Raw genomic sequence first — 16,589 nt, 5'->3', positions numbered from 1 at the left:
ATAGTAGGCAATGATACTGTAACATGATGAAAACATGTTTGTAAGCATTCATTAAAAGTAGTGTGTAACCATGGATATATAAAATGTCTGCATTCATTAAATTCCTTTTCAAAGAAATTAAATCAATGGTACCCATCAGGTTTCCTGCATTTCCTATTGTTGGACAGGAAAACTGACTTATCAGTCCCTGACTAAGTAAATTCTTTGGGTTGCCCTTCAATAGTTTAATAACTCTGGTACCTATTTCACTGTTTAACAGGCATAAGTGTAACTAAATGTCTGGATTGACCCTGAAACCTTTTGGTTGTGAACTGACTACACTGAGCCACACGTGTAAAATTACTAGGGACTCTTCTGGAGGGTCGAATGATGTTGAACAATCTCATCCTACCACTAACTTTCTAAGATCCATTGGAGGGGGGAGGGATGGTCTTTGAATGTATTGGCCAGCCCCCCTTTCCTATGGTACTGCCTTCAGGAAAGTTTGGGATGTACTGTATAGTCGTAGTGGTTGGCTCTTTATCCTGATAAATTTAAATTGCGATGTGTTTTGGGAGAAGAGGTGGATTGAAACCCTCTTGCACAAAAATGCTAATGTTCATCTGTTAAAAAAATTAGCTCTGCAGTGTTCTACAATCCTTTTCCTGTTTACTTTCTTTTCTCCAGCATTTTGCATGGAGTGGATGTTAATGATTGTTCTATAGTAGTGTTTCATGTCGCCTTGTGGTGAGGGGCTTTGCCCCCTCTTTGGGTGTTGTACGTGCAGAAGAGCACCATGTAGGGTCCTGGAGTCATCGGATCGCCCGCTGGAAGGGTGTCCAGGCTGGGGCAAAAGGGAGAATGAGGTCTTTTCATCAGTGTGGAAGAATAGACGAAGCAGTAGGACTCTCGTTAAAAAGTGGGAGCACTGCTGGGGACAACTCGCCCCTTCCTTCACTGGCACGCGCTCAGTCCTCTAGCTGCCCTGGTGGGTGTTATTTCTTTGTTCCAGGCCAAAGACTTGTGGGGGTCGAAGTGATGATTCTCCTTCAACGGTGGCTCAAACTTGGGATTGATGCCATGTCGTCTTGGGCCACCAATCATGGCTTCATATTCTCTTTAACTAAGACTTGTGCTATGACGTTTACTAGGAAGCAAGTCGTTCTTCGTCCCTCTGTGTTGCTTTATGGTCATCCTTGTGTACATAGATTCTGCTAAGATTTTGGGGTTAATCTTTGACACTTGTCTTGGTCGCCCCATATCTCTAACCTCGGAGTTGAATGCTATAAGGCCCTTAACCTACTTAAGGTTTTGTCCCATTATTCATGAGTTACACAAACTCATGAAACTAAGGAGAGTTACACACTCTCCCACATAGAGCTCCGCGACTCCGGCCACACTCGGCTCTCTGCACCAAGCTCCATCTCAACGTCTACAGCACTGCTGTATCCAGGACTACTAAATAAATATGAAACTCGCTGAACACTGTATCTAATCCACTCAACAACGTAACATAATCGTACGTTACACTACCATCGTAACTGGTGGTGGGAAACTGCTCTGGCCAGGTTGCGTATTGGCCATACACGCTTAATTCACGGACACTTAAAAAACACTTTCCTCCCACGCGGACACAAAACTGGGACAACTATTTTTCTCTTGAATGTGAGCGCGCGACATTTTTTTTTTTTTTTTTTTTTTTTTTTGAGATATATACAAGAGTTGTTACATTCTTGTACAGCCACTAGTACGCGTAGCGTTTCGGGCAAGTCCTTAATCCTATGGTCCCTGGAATACGATCCCCTGCCGCGAAGAATCGTTTTTTCATCTAAGTACACATTTTACTGTTGCGTTAAACAGAGGCTACAGTTAAGGAATTGCGCCCAGTAAATCATCCCCGGCCAGGATACGAACCCATGACATAGCGCTCGCGGAACGCCAGGCGAGTGTCTTACCACTTACCATATGGAGACATATTTTTATGTCTGACGAACAAATAGTTCTATAACATTCAATTTTTATCCGATCGACTTGGGGATAGTATGAAGATGTTGACCAGACCACACACTAGAATTTGAAGGGACGACGACGTTTCGGTCCGTCCTGGACCATTTTCAAGTCGATCATACTTCAGCCACGTTATTGTGACTCATCGCCTGCCTAGTATGAAGATGTTTGCCCTAAAATTTACGTTTTCTCTAATAGCCACATAGCCTATTTGAGAGAACGGAATTGTCTTGTATCTTCGTGGTAAAACTATTGTATTGTTGACACAAGTGTAATCGACGAAGTTTCTTTATTTGGTGCCGGTCTAACGCATTCTTGTGTGACATTGTATACATATGTTCTTCTAGAATATTCTATTGCGAACACATTAGTACATTGGTACAAAAATGAAATACGTACATAGAAAAATAAGGTCAGGACAGTGAAAAGAATATTCACTTTTCAATACTGGTTTCGCCGATGTGCGGTAACGGGTAACACTTCGCCCACTTCCCACACTCTTGCGGGTGGGCCGCGATCATGATTCTACATTTATATGCATATTTATGTGTAGAGAATTTTATTGCGATCTCAGATACCAAATTTAACGCTGTAGGACAAGTGTGGAGTTGACAACACTGTAAAGAATAGAAACATTTCGTCGCTGTTTGGAGCTCACGGCTAGTGATCAATGTAGTTCTTTATTTGGTGGTGGTTTAACTCGTGCTTTGGTGACATTTTATATATATTTTCTTCTAGAACATTATATTGCAAACACATTGGTATAAAAATGAAATATGTTCATCGAAAGTTAAGATCAAGACAGTGAAAAAGAGTATACACTTTTCAGTGTTGCCGCTCGATCGCCCGAAACGCCAAGAGCACTTTGCGCTAGTTCTTTTGTCGTTTGCCGGGAGGAGGAAAGTGTTTAATGGAGTGCCACCATGCTCCTTATTGTCCAAGTTGCACTGTCCCTCCTACAGTCGTGCATATCTTTGTTGAATGCCCTGACTTCCAGGACGAGTGTATCTTGCTCTCCGACCGTCCCTCGCGGTCACTTGTCTCTCGATAGAATTCTTGGTGAATCGGTTACTTTTGATATCGTTCGCCTTATGCGTTTCTGTTTTCAGATTGGCATCCTTAGTGATATTAGCGCCCTGTGATTTTTCCGCACATTTGATGGCGCTACATAGCCTTCCCGGCTTGGTGCCTTCTTTTGATAATTACTTACTTCATCGCCTTTCTTGAATATTGATCTACATTTGCCTGTTTTCTAGATTTCCAGTAGCTTTCCTGTCTAGTGTTAACATTTAACACTAGCTAATGGGTAACACAAAAATTAGGTTCCTTCAATTACCATGGTGGTAAGGTCCGGTCCTACTGCTTTTGCTACATCCAGTTCCTCCAAATGTTTTTTCCTCTTTCTCATATTAACTTATCTGGCTAGTGTTTCAGGCCATTTGCTGTCACTTCTTGGACACCAATCCAGTGGAGTAAAGCCCGTAGCTTTCTCCAATACTGCACGGCACTTACTTCCACTTACTGTGTACTCTTTCTAGTGTTCATCCACTGCCATGTTCTGTCCTTGTGTTCCCTAACAATTCCCCTGAGAATTCTGTATGTAGTGATTGTTTTCTCTCCCTCTCTCTTTCCATTGATTTGAAGTTTAATTTATGATCTTTACTTGCAGTTTAGGTGTACTCTACTTGCCTTTTGACCGGGACTTTTCGTGTGGCATATCTGTAATTTTCATATCATTAGTGGCATATCTGGTAAACTATTTGAATAGCAACATCTGAAAATGTGCAGACACAAAAATAGCAAGGAAAAATATTAAGAAATGGTCACTGCTTGATCGCAAGCGGGGATTTTTCTGGCGGGGGAGAAAGAAACAATTGCGCAGCGCGTCCCGCGGCGTTGCACGGGCAGTTTGGGGCCTGTATAAATACGGGCGCACACTGGGGCTCTGCCTCACTCCGCCTGCCCTCGCCGCTGCCCTCGCAAAACCCCACCCTCCCCCCCTTTGCAAGCGGCTGCTTTTGTACCCCCGTCATGCTTTGCACAGTTGTCCCGATTGTCTCCCCACTGCATGTGGGAAGGGGGGTGCAGCGCCGGTCCCCAAGTGTCCCGCTGTCCGCAGCTAATACTTTGCCCAGTCTAGGTGCTAGTAAGCCCTACTTGTAGTCACACCCCCTTCTCCTTATCCATTAGGTCTTTTACGGCCTCTTGGCCGGGTACATTACGTGTTATGTGGTCTCTCACTTATTAGTTATTCTTTGTGTCCTGCCTGTTATATCCTAGTGTTATATAATTACTACACATTTGCACTCGGCCTTAATTCTAGTACCAGTTAACCTTTAGGTTTCTGCAGAATTAGTTTCCATGTCACTATAGGCTAAGGTCTCATACTTACTACGGGTGTACCTTTTAAGTTAAATCTAGTCCTCGGACTTGGAATTGTTACTGTTAATTCTTACTTTATATATTTACTTTATATATTTTAATATAAACGTTATATAGTCCTTAAATTATATATTTTGAAACTTTATATATTTACATGTTCAATATTAAGTTTAATAATATCAACTTTGTTATAAGCCTATAATATAAACCGTGTTTAATATAAACTTTATATAATTACTTACTTTATATTTGAACTTTATACATTTACATGTTCTGCAGAATTTAATCTTCAATAAACTTTAACGCCCCATACTGCCAGTATCTTTCTCCCCCTGGTCAGAAATACAAAATCATGAAAGGACGATCTAGATGTAGCCGGTTCCATGGGTTTATAACTGGGTAAAAAAATGAAAAAATAAATCATGGATACAAGTTATATGAATGAGTTTGGGTGGTTTTAAATATAGGAGCTGCCTCAATTCAATTTCTTTCTTTATTATGCACCCCATACCCATTCCGTGGGCGGTGGTGTAAAGGATTGCAGAGGCACATAATCGGTTCAGGAACTGAACCCGTTTAGCTAAGTAAACCCGTTCGTTTAGCTAAGCAAATAACAATTTTTGACGCTAGTTACAAAATTATTAATGTTATATATACATGCCTCATGGGCCAATAGGCCTTCTGCAGTTTGTTATTCTTATAATTCGTAATTCATTATGATGGGCTATGCAAGATTCCAACTACTTTAGGTGGTATGTCCCGGTAGTACAGTCTGGTTCATTCTCGACGCACAATCGAGAATTCCGGGTTCAAATCCCGGGCGGGACAAATGGTTGGGTGCATTTCCTATTACCTAATTCATCTGTTCACCTAGCAGTAAGTAGGTACTCAGGAGTCAGTCAGCTTGTGGGGTTGCATCTTGGGTGGGGTCAGTAATTCGACTTTGGAATGTGGTGGGGACCTCGATATAAGTATAACTTGTATCCAGTGTATAACACTGGCTGCTTGTCACTCTACACAATGAATTATATTACATCAAAGCAAATTTACCTTTTAGCAGTATATGTACCTTTTGTTACACCGAAATCACACTAGCGTGATATATATCAATGTGAAAAATCAACTGGATTTGATCATGTTTTGTAATACAACGCTTTGGGCTTAAATGCGGAATTAGCCAATATAATTATATTTTATTTTAGTGTAATAGGTTTAACAATTTAAATTAGGCGGGGTTATTGATCATTGTACACGCCATCTGTGGGCGGGTGCGGGAGTCTCGCATGACAACATTCCAGTGCAGGGAGGCTGGCTCGCCACCGCCGCTCTCACTCCTTACTCGCTCCTCTCTTCTTCCAATTTTCCTTGCGTCACGTGCGGTTGGTAAGCGTTGGCGCCGCGTCTGGTTAATTGTAGGCTGCAGCTGTTTGTATCTTTGACGTGAGCTCAATTTCTACCTCATAAAATGGCGGTAAGTCATGTAGGCAGCCTTATTACTGACTATTTTGTTGTTTGTGTTTCTTTGTTGCACTAGAAAGGAAAAAAAACACGAAATTACAGAGCCACATTAATTATGTAGCCATGAAGCTCACCGGTTATTGATAATTAATTTGTAATAATCCTTAATTGAGACAACATAAATTATTGGTTTGTCATTCAAAACAAGAGAACTGCTAACAGTTGACCTGACACTTGTATGGTTGCTGCTTATCTTGACTACCTTGTCACTTTGTCCGCTGCCAATACTTCCCCTAACTTTAGATTAGATTATAATTGTAATAATTCATGTTGATGGGGGCAGGAAGCTTATGTATGTGCCTTAGGTGTATATAGAGTCCCATCCCCCATCCTACCCCCAAGTGTTGTGACTACTGACCCTACCCGGGATGCAACCCCACAACAGTTGCATTAGGTGAAAGGAAACGTGCCAAAACATTTGTCCCACCTAGGAATTGAACCCGGGATCCCCCCCCCCCCTGCCTATTGTGAGTCAAGAATGAAGCCAACTGTACTACTGGTAGGGGTCAAACTGATAAGGTGGGAAGATGACTGCCAATCATTTGTACTGCCTTGAGTATACACGAATCCTGTGCAGTATGTATATGCTGCAAAACAGCATTACAGTACAGTACTTTATTTTGTTAACAAGATGATGCTTGGGCATCCTGCAGACTCCTGGGTTGTTGACACTGGGCTAGGCTATACTCATGTAAATTATTTCATATATAAATTAAAAGGATGGTCATTATCACAGTAAAGCAAAATTGTAAAAATGTTGGTGTTTACCACCTGACAGCTGAGTGGACAGCACTTCGGATTCGTAGTCTTTAGGTTCCGGGTTCGATCCCCGGTGGAGGCGAAGAAAAATGGGCAAAAAGTTTCTTTCACCCGAATGCCCCTGTTACCTAGCAGGAAATAGGTACCTGGGAGTTAGACAGCTGCTACGGGCTGCTACCTGGGGGTGTGTAACAAAAAGGAGGCCTGGTCGAGGACTGGGCCGCAGGGACGCTAAGCCCCGAAATCATCTCAAGATAATCTCAAGATACATAGACTTACAGAACATTCATAATAGTACAGTGGATAGGCATAATATAATTAATATGAATTACAAACCTTCCCTTTGAAAAAAATTAAATGAGCTTAATTTACATTCTCTAGAAAGACATGCAAGGTTATCTTGAGGCTATCTTGAGATGATTTCGGGGCTTAGTGTCCCTGCGGCCCGGTCCTCGACCAGGTGACCAAAATTATTCTGAAATTAATTCACCAGGATGATCTGAAGATTACAGGACTAACTGCTTTTCAAATAAGACATGACAGGGCAGGTTTCATAGAAGTACATTTCAGATAATGAACAGGATAGCACCAGCAAATTGTTCAGCATGTAAATACTTTGACGGACACTAGACCAAAATTTATTTCCAACAAGAGTCGTCATAGTGAGAGAGGTGAGGTCTGCACCTACCCAGGAACCAGAGAGTAAATGCACGTTCATATTGCTACTTGGAATGTGAGAAGAATGCGTTGGGGACAGGTTAAAATATTGCCAAAGATTTTAACGATGGAAAGTTTGATGTTCTACGTTTAGGAAAGTCTTGGCTAAAAGGAAACAGTAATGAAGACCTGAATGAAGTGATGTTATAAAAACAGGAGTGAAAGAATATTAGAAAAGTATAACAGGATTATGGCTCTTAATGAAGAGTGTGTGTTATAGGGCAATAAATTTCTCCTCTTGCTGCAGTTCAAATACTAGTAGTTTGTGGTTTGAGAATCAAGTTAGAATGAGTGATTGTTATTACATTTATACCATGTGATGAGAAGTGAGAGTGAAAGAGTTTATATGGAGTAACTTAGTGAAAGAGATAAGTATTATCTATGAGTTATAAAGTACAGGTAGTTATAATGGATGATCTGAATGGTCAGGTGAAGGTGCTGAGAATGACAATGGATAGTAATGGGGTCCAATGAAAAACAACAATGTGCAGTATATTAAAATATTTATGAAATAAAAGGGAGTATATATATTACTGATACTCTACATATTTAAGCGTAACAATTATACATACAGTACTTGTCAAAAATATGCGCTGCCATGCTTGAGGCAGCGCATACTTACGGCAGAAAAGGATTGATAGTCTTCTGTGCGAAATGTTTGAGACAGAAATATGTACTGTACTGGGCACATGACGTCATGGCGCCCACTAGCTCCCTAGAGCCACATACCTCTGAGGCTTAGTTGCCCTGGGTATTTATAGTGAGTGGTTGTGTTGCGTGTCTCACTCTGGTACCGTGTCATGTTTTATTGTAGTTAAGTGGTGTTGCTGGTATTATGTTATCCATGTGGCACTTAAAGGTACTAAGCAAAGAAACCATTGCTCAGATCATTGCTTTGAAGGATGCATGACACCAAATGAAGGAAATGAGTTGGTTGGTTGGTGTGGCTGAGTCAACAATAGGAAATATTGTGCCTGTTTCAAGGGTCTTTTTCTTTTCTTCCAGGAAGACTTTTTCAAGGTCTGTAAATTTTCAAAATGTTCATTGGAGAGTACCTCCTTGCATTACAATGAAGGGGTACTTAACAATGAATGTTTTAGAATGTTTAGTCCTTGAAGAATTCTTTCTAGGACAACCTTTGAAATGTTCACAATACAGTACTTCCTACTGTTGACTCGGCCTCACCAGTCAGCAAACTTATTTCCTTCATTTGGTGGCATGAATCCTTTAAAACAATGTTCTGATTAAGCTCTTGTGAGTAAAATGTTACACTGAATCAAATTCCTGTTCTCACAAAGTTTTTTTTACCATATTATATTGTACTGTAGTGTGATCTAACCTTATGGAAATTTTGGTATGACTTAGTCTGTGTATGTTTGCTCTTCAAGTTTTGCTTAAATATCATCACTGACACAATTTGAAGGTGTGCTGATATTTTTATTTTATACAGTATAATTAATGATTGTCATTTATAACTTAAGTGCTAGATGAGCAAGTACTGTTATAATTTGTGTCATTCCTGATTCTTAGCCTGACAAAGATAGAGAGACAGTCTTGAAGGACAGGGAAAATGTTCGAGTGGTGGTACGAGTTCGCCCACTGAGTGAGAAAGAAACCCATTCCGGCTATAAGAGTATGGTGGAGTGTGATGATCTCAACTGCTCTCTCCTAGTCACCAACCCTGATGCACAGGCTGGTGAACCTCCCAAAGTCTTCACCTTTGACTCCGTCTTTGGCCAAGATTCAAAACAGGTAAAAGGCTCTTTATAATCATTCTTTGGTTTTCTTAATTTGTAATTGGGAAAACAAATTATAATTGATGCCTGGTGACATATTAACTTGGTTATTTGTTTGAGGCTGTTTTGGCAGCACAGGGATATCTTGATTTATTTGGAATGACTGGCTCCAGATGTTCTCATTTCATTAGTTTTTCATTTGAATATTTAAAGTTTTTAGTATTGTAAATTCTGATTATCAGGATTATCTTATTGTTTGTTCACGTAATTTATTGCAACATTCAATTACCAGAGGTAATCTTTCCGATGCATCTGATATTGAATTTTTCTGGGTTCTGTTCAGTTAAGTTGCCAATGTTACTGAATACAGTAACATTACTGTAATACTGTACTTAAGTTTGTAGTATAGCTTGAGAATAGTTTCACCTTGTAATGGGGTGTGGAAGATTTTTTCTCCTTCAATAACTTTTTTTTAATTAATTTTCTCAGTTCAGTAATTGCCTTTTTTCCATTTTCCTAATGTACAGTACTGGAAATTTATTACTCAAATTTTTTAAATATTTAATTGCAATACTGTATTAAGATTCACACTATTTTTCAGGTTGATGTGTATAATTTAGCAGCCCGCCCCATCGTAGAGAATGTGCTTGAAGGATACAATGGAACTATATTTGCTTATGGGCAGACTGGCACAGGCAAGACTTACACCATGGAAGGTGTCAGATCAGTCTCAGAACTCAAAGGCATCATTCCAAATTCATTTGCACATATATTTGGGCACATAGCAAAAGCTGAAGAAGATAAAAAGTAAGAATTGTTACTATATTACATGCTCAGTGTGTTTCATTGCTTTGGTGATAGATGTGTTTTTAATTTTGGTCAGCCATGGGCCAAAGGCAAAAATAACATGGCTGGTGCTGCCATTGAGGAAGTGCTTGCCAGTGTCTATGAAGAAGTGAGCCATAGTTCTGGGGCTCTGCCTCAAAGTTATTGTTTCTGGTGCTTTTACACTTTTTGGTGGTCTAATGCTTTGTTATACTTTCTCTTGAAGTTTTGAATTGATATCTTCTACAACTTTTGCTTCAAGTGTATTACATTGCTTACCTCCAAGACTAAATATTTCATTGTTCCTGTAACTTGCTTGTGTGATAAATTGCTAACTATATCCACCTTCCTTCATCTTTAGATGAAGGAAGGTCTATCATACCTTCATTCATCTAAAAAAAAGACTATCTACTTCATGTATTCCTCTCGGTACCTTATTTGTTGTAAAGTTTATGAACATATCACATCTTGTCTGTTTTCTAATGAAGTTCTCTTAACCTGTTGACAGTTCACCTCCAGTGCCCCTTTCCACTTTCTTTTCCTATAGCTTGAGTCTATTTTTTTTTGTCATATAGCAAACGATTCTTTCTGTGATGGTACGATTCTTGCCATTATCCCCTGTCAATTATTTCCTTGAAAAATGCCATTTGCAAGGACTATATGCTGTAATTGCCAAGCTAGGAGACAAGGGCACAAGGATCTAGTGGAAGGATACAAGTCCTATATGGACCATAATGGATGTGGCTTAGTGAGCATCTGAAGTTAGTAAAGCTAATTAACAGGAGAAAGTGCTGGGCCATTACGACTATAGTAGTACGTAGTAGGCATTCATCAGTCTCGGAAAACTATGTAGCACTTGAAAGGAATATGAAGATAAGGATTTAGGATAACGGAAGAAAGGAATGATGTCCAATCACTTGTATGGTCAGGGATTGAATGCCAACCTGCAAGAAGCAAGGCTGTCACTCACAACACCCCATCTATTCTTTCTACTTATTCTTTCATTGTTCCCCAGTACCAGTTTTGTTGCAATATCACCAGGGTTCCATACTGTCAAATGTGGGTTGGTCATCTGAATTCAACCTTTAGTACTTAGCTATTATATCTATATTTACTTGTACTATACAAGTATATTCCCCTAGTGGGCATATAATGATACAGTATCTTGGCTTCTGATGTTGATTTGGATTGCACCTCAATTTGGTTTCATGCTGTAGTTCCATTAATTTTGGTTTACTTTACTCCCAGTACAGTTCTCTCTCTTTTACAGTACACTTACAGTTGAAGTTGTAATAGTTTAACTACTTAAGGAATATTCTACATGGAGCACAGTGGAAAGTGGTGTTCTCAGGGAAAAGGTGTCGGCGATAATGTAAATTATTTGCAACAAAATCTTGATAAAGTTTGCTTTTGAGAGTACAGTATTGACTATAAGTGGTCTAATTGTGTTCACAATTTGTGAACGTAAAATTCATTTATTGCAGTTTTCTTAATCATAGTGCAGTACGTCATACTTGAGAGCAGTCTGGAGAGTTCTTTTTACAATATCTGTTAATTGTGATTATATTTTGTTCTATTTGTTTGTCAACATTTAAATTTATGAATTGTCTGATTTGTTTCAGATTTTTAGTACGAGTGTCATATTTGGAAATATACAATGAAGAAGTCCGTGACCTTCTTCGACAAGATCAGTCTGTGCGTTTGGAGGTAAAAGAACGACCCGATGTAGGTGTTTATGTGAAAGACCTTCTTACCCATGTTGTTCACAACGCTGATGAGATGGACAGGATCATGACTCTTGGAAATAAGAACCGTAAGTGGTGGGAGTTTAGCTTTCTGTTTGTTTTGATCACATTGAATGCATAGATGGTGTAGAGAGCACACTTGAGTGAATTTATGGGGAGGAGGAGATGAAGGCTGGAGAGATTACTAAATATGGTAAGAGTGGAAGTGAAGGTTGAGTGTGAATTGTGCATGCCGTGCACTTATGCCATTTTTGGTTTATTTAATACAATTAATGAGAATCTTTCCATTTGCAGGAGCGGTAGGAGCAACAAACATGAATGCCCACAGTTCCCGATCACATGCAATTTTCACAATCACAATAGAGTGTGCTGAGAGAGGGTTAGATGGCAAACAGCACTGGCGAGTTGGTAAACTTCATTTGGTTGATCTTGCGGTGAGTTGTTATTTTCTTATAATATTTGTATTCCTTATTCTATATATTTCAGTATTATAATACATGCTGTCTCATGTTCTCTGGAAGCACTCAGTTCCTGGCCTTCCTCAACAATTGGTTACTCTGGGCTTCCAGTTGTCATGGCCTGCTGGCCATGGACATTAAGCTGCAAATATTTTGTAATGGTTTTCAATATTTCCATAATTCTATTTCACTCATTTGCAATGCCTCCCTTGGTTGGGTCAGTTTGGGATACCAAGACTGCATTCCTCTTAGAGACTGCCTTGTGTTAGCATGCCTCAGATCTTCGTTGGATTCCTAGGAGGTGCAGGATGTCCTGTCAGGATATGTTTTCTGGGGTGACCGAACTGTATGTATATTGTCTGTGTGTATTGTATATTGTCCCCATTGCCTCAGAGACACTTGGTGCCTGGGGTAGAAGTGCTGCAAGTTTTTTGAAGGAACTGGGGTCCAAGCTAATTGAAACAACTAGAGACCCTAGAGCCGCCAGTTTTCTCTTTCAGCGCCTTAGTGTGGTGATCCAGAGAGGAAATGCTCACTGCATCCATGGTTCCTGCCCACCATCTGAGGAGCTGTACAACTTGTGACAAGTAGTCTTGCATCTTGCATGTAACCAATGTTGTAACCCTTTTTGTGTAATGAAATTTTAAATAAAGTTAGATATATATACACACACTAAAAGAATAGGGGTGGTAGGGGAAGAAAATATCAGTGTTCAGTGAGGATCCACAAGGTCTCCTGAGTACTCATTATTTTCTTCTCCGAGGCTATGGGTCCCTACACTTGCACCAGAGGTGGTACCCCTTTGCTATTTTGTATATTGTATATCTGGGCAGGTTGTGACTTGAGGTTTCTCCTATCAGTAGTTTACAGCAGTTTCAGGGATCAACTTGTTTGTGTCACTATTGCACTCCATAATTTTCTGCTTTTTAGGTTTTACAGTGTCTTGATTTTTCAGTGTTTATTTCCATGGCAGCTTCCCGCTCCATTGTTCGAGCTGTTTGCCAATGTTCCCTGAGTGGACTTAGTTTTTGGCACCAGCTTTCATCACTACACCAGTCAAGAATTCTGGTTTTCAATGTTACTATGTGCTAACTTCAAAGTAAAGAAAATAACGATGATTTAAATGGCACCTTCATGTGTAGCTTACTTGATGCGTTGGTCTATGATTGCACAGTAGTGGGAGGTAGTAGTTTTCTTTCCAATCTCTCCTGTTGTGACACTGGACTTAACTGTAACCTCTTTTCTGGGTACAGTACTAAAGTTTTTACCCTCGGTGCAGTTCATATTCGGGGTATCTTGAATGTGCTCACAGATGACCATTCACTTTTGTCTGATTGGGGTAAAATGGGAGGTGGGTGAGTCTTTTTCCTCTTTGGCTTTGAAACATATTTGGCCTTTCCCAGGTGGCACTTTTCACTTCCACTTGACCAATTACAACTGTAAATTGGCCAAAACAATATTACATAGACATTGTTACAAAATTATTCATGGAGCAAAATATTCAATCTTGGTGAGTGGCCTAATGCTGCTTTTATTTTTGTGCAGTATTTTCTTTCCAAAATAATTCAGGAGGACAGGAGGGTAACGCCCCTTACTCGACTAAAACTCTGTGTTCGACTGCTCGTGGTCCCAAGACTGTTGGACTAAGGGTTGTTGGCCACCATATTCATATTAGGTTTTGATGTCAAATTACCTCTCTGCCAGTAATTTACTGTGATATTCATTAAGACAGTTTCTGATCATAAACAATATTGTATTTTTATAGGGCTCTGAGCGACAGAGTAAAACTGGAGCAACGGGTCAAAGATTGAAAGAAGCCAGCAAGATTAACCTGTCCCTTTCAACTCTTGGGAACGTAATATCAGCTCTTGTCGACGGAAGGTCAACACACATTCCATATCGTAATTCAAAACTCACCAGACTTCTCCAGGACTCATTAGGTGGCAACTCTAAAACTGTCATGGTAAGTGCATTGGAAATACTGTATTTACATTATAGCAGCATGAGTAAGGAACTTGTCGTAAATATTAATTTCAAATTTTTCCTCCATTTTTTTCTCTTCAAAAGTTTGAATACTATTTCTACCTGTTTGGTCTAATATTGAGATAATATTTGTGTTACTCTAAAGCTGAATTTCATTATTACATCTGTTATTAATTATATTTGTTGTATTTTTACATGGATAATTAGTGTGCCAATGTTGGGCCAGCCAGTTACAATTACGATGAAACCATCAGTACCCTCCGGTATGCTAATCGTGCCAAGAACATCTGCAACAAAGCCAAAATTAATGAGGACCCTAAGGATGCTCTTCTCCGTAAACTTCAAGATGAGATTAAGTCATTAAGAGATCAGCTAGAAGGTAAATACTAATAATGAGGTAAACAGTAAATAATTCATCAATTTACTACCTATTTTATAATTTGCTCGAGGTAGTAAGACATCAGGCCGGGAGAAATTGGAAGGCAAATGGCGACAAAAAGACGGCTAAAGTTATAAACAAAATCAATGTTTATTTTCCTAGATGGCAATTATTACCCCATTTCCCATTTAATTGGGTGGGATGTAATTTCTTTAAAATAGGAGAGTGATGTAAAAAAGAGGGTTTTAAATGTTAAAAAAAAACATATTGATGGCTCTTGCATAGTTTGTAAGTAAAAGAGACATTAAAATGAATGTGTAAAAATTTAAATTGAAGAAAACCTTAGGGTAATTGGAAAGTCAGAGACAGTTCTGCCAGGATAAGGGAGTGTAGATGTAGGTGAGAAATATCTAAGGAATAGTGAAGTGCATTTATTTTGACATTTCATTAGGAAACTTTACATATACTGACTTGATATTGTTCTCACCATACATAGCTACTTTACTTTTTGTTTAAATTATATTCTTAGATTGGTGTGGCAAGAGGCTCTAGTTTGTTTGTGAAATTGTTTAAAAGGTGACATGGGCAAAAACAGTATCATATCTTTGATTTAAAAGAAGTTACACTTTATAGATGAAGATGAAACAGATGACTCTGAAGAGGAGGAAATGGAAGGAGATGAGAAACCAAAGAAGAAGAAAAAGAAGCTGAAGGAGGAGGAGGTAAGGCTTATGGTAGTGTGTGGAGGACAGGTGTGATAGTGCCAGTTAACCCCATCACAAGCAAATGATTTAAGTAAATACACTGGGGGATAACATTGCTACCATTGGCAGTATTTATGGCTCCTCTAATATAGAATAAAACAGATGATTTTAATTTTTTATTGTTCAGTATGAGGAAACTTAAAATGAAATTCTTCAAGGCACTTCCTTAGCACTGGCAAGATTTGGGTGGTTGAATTGCTGATAACACTGTAGAAAAATGTCAGCTTTGAGTAGACTTTACTGAAGATCACATACCACATTTAAGGGCTATATCAAATTTAATAGAGATGCACTAAACTTGTTTCTTGAACATTTGTTAACAATGAAAAATGCCAAGGAGTGCCTTCTTATTGACTCACTAACTGTCCCCGTCACTTGACTCTTAAAAGTTCTATGAAACTTTTGAATCTAAATTGCAACTTAAGAAATGCACAACTTTAGAAACTCGAGGCTGAAACACTACCCATGACATTACAGCAGCAATCTTGGGATTCACTGAAACAGAATGATTTGAGAGTGGATAGTAAAGTCGTACTTTCATAAATGGATGGTTAACTTCAACTTGTTGGCTTTGGTTTATGGGATACTAGCATGCAAGAAATATTTGAAACCTGCTTAAGGGGTGCTGTAGGAACACTTTTACCAGGGAGATTTTCTCTAATTACTTTAGTGCTTGATTGACAGTGAATGTGTAGCCTGGACGGGTGATAAAATATTTGAAATTTGACAAGAAGGAACTAGCTAGAAGCAGTTTCTTTGTGATTTTAGTTTATCTAATGTAGTCCTATAGCAGTTTTGCTGTTGATCACCAGTTAAACTTAAGGACCCATAACATATGTGAATGTTAATTTATTAAATTTTGGTAATCACAGATGAGCAAAAGATGTTATGGACAGTATTTTTGCGATGGAACTTGGCAGCGGCATCAAGTTATTGATTATTTATTGTAATGCATTATAAACTTTTAATTTTCTTTTAGGTTGCAGCCATACGAAAAAAAATTGAAGAGGAACGCAAAATGCTTGCAGAACGAAAAGATCTTGAAGAAGAAGAAAGAAATAAAGTCAAGAATGATTTGGATAGACACGAGAAGGAAGTAAAGAAGGCATTGTGAGTATTTCTTGTCAAAGCTGAAATTAATTTTGCAAGGATAAATTGCTTAAGTGTTGCTGAATATTCTTGCTTTGATGATGCAATATGCAATACTCAATTTATCTCAGGCGTGAAGCAGATGGACAATGTGGGGAGGGGTACTATTAAAGTATGTATAAATAGTAATCCTTATTTTTCTTTTTACCATGCAATGAAGCAATAAAGTGCATATTAATTGTATGCAC

The 16,589-nt window shown here is 39.0% G+C and overlaps 1 protein-coding gene across 2 annotated transcripts in view; it reads left to right on the top strand.

Moving 5' to 3' along the window:
- Positions 1 to 5,649: 5,649 nt before the first annotated feature.
- The window catches only part of Klp64D (kinesin-like protein 64D), a 38,538-nt gene continuing 27,598 nt past the window's right edge, over positions 5,650 to 16,589 (top strand). For both annotated transcript variants that reach the window (XM_045756332.2, XM_069307491.1), the window contains exons 1-9: positions 5,650 to 5,839; positions 8,893 to 9,114; positions 9,700 to 9,905; positions 11,546 to 11,736; positions 11,963 to 12,102; positions 13,892 to 14,089; positions 14,317 to 14,488; positions 15,122 to 15,210; positions 16,232 to 16,362. In XM_045756332.2, coding sequence (XP_045612288.1) covers positions 5,834 to 5,839; positions 8,893 to 9,114; positions 9,700 to 9,905; positions 11,546 to 11,736; positions 11,963 to 12,102; positions 13,892 to 14,089; positions 14,317 to 14,488; positions 15,122 to 15,210; positions 16,232 to 16,362 — 1,355 coding nt within the window. In that variant the 5' untranslated portion in view covers positions 5,650 to 5,833. The remainder of the gene's footprint in view (positions 5,840 to 8,892; positions 9,115 to 9,699; positions 9,906 to 11,545; positions 11,737 to 11,962; positions 12,103 to 13,891; positions 14,090 to 14,316; positions 14,489 to 15,121; positions 15,211 to 16,231; positions 16,363 to 16,589) is intronic.

Source organism: Procambarus clarkii, chromosome 60 (genome assembly GCF_040958095.1).
Source record: "Procambarus clarkii isolate CNS0578487 chromosome 60, FALCON_Pclarkii_2.0, whole genome shotgun sequence".
Lineage (NCBI taxonomy): Eukaryota > Metazoa > Arthropoda > Malacostraca > Decapoda > Cambaridae > Procambarus > Procambarus clarkii.
The sequence above is the reverse complement of the archived record's forward strand: the minus strand, read 5'-3'. Positions and strand labels throughout refer to the sequence as shown.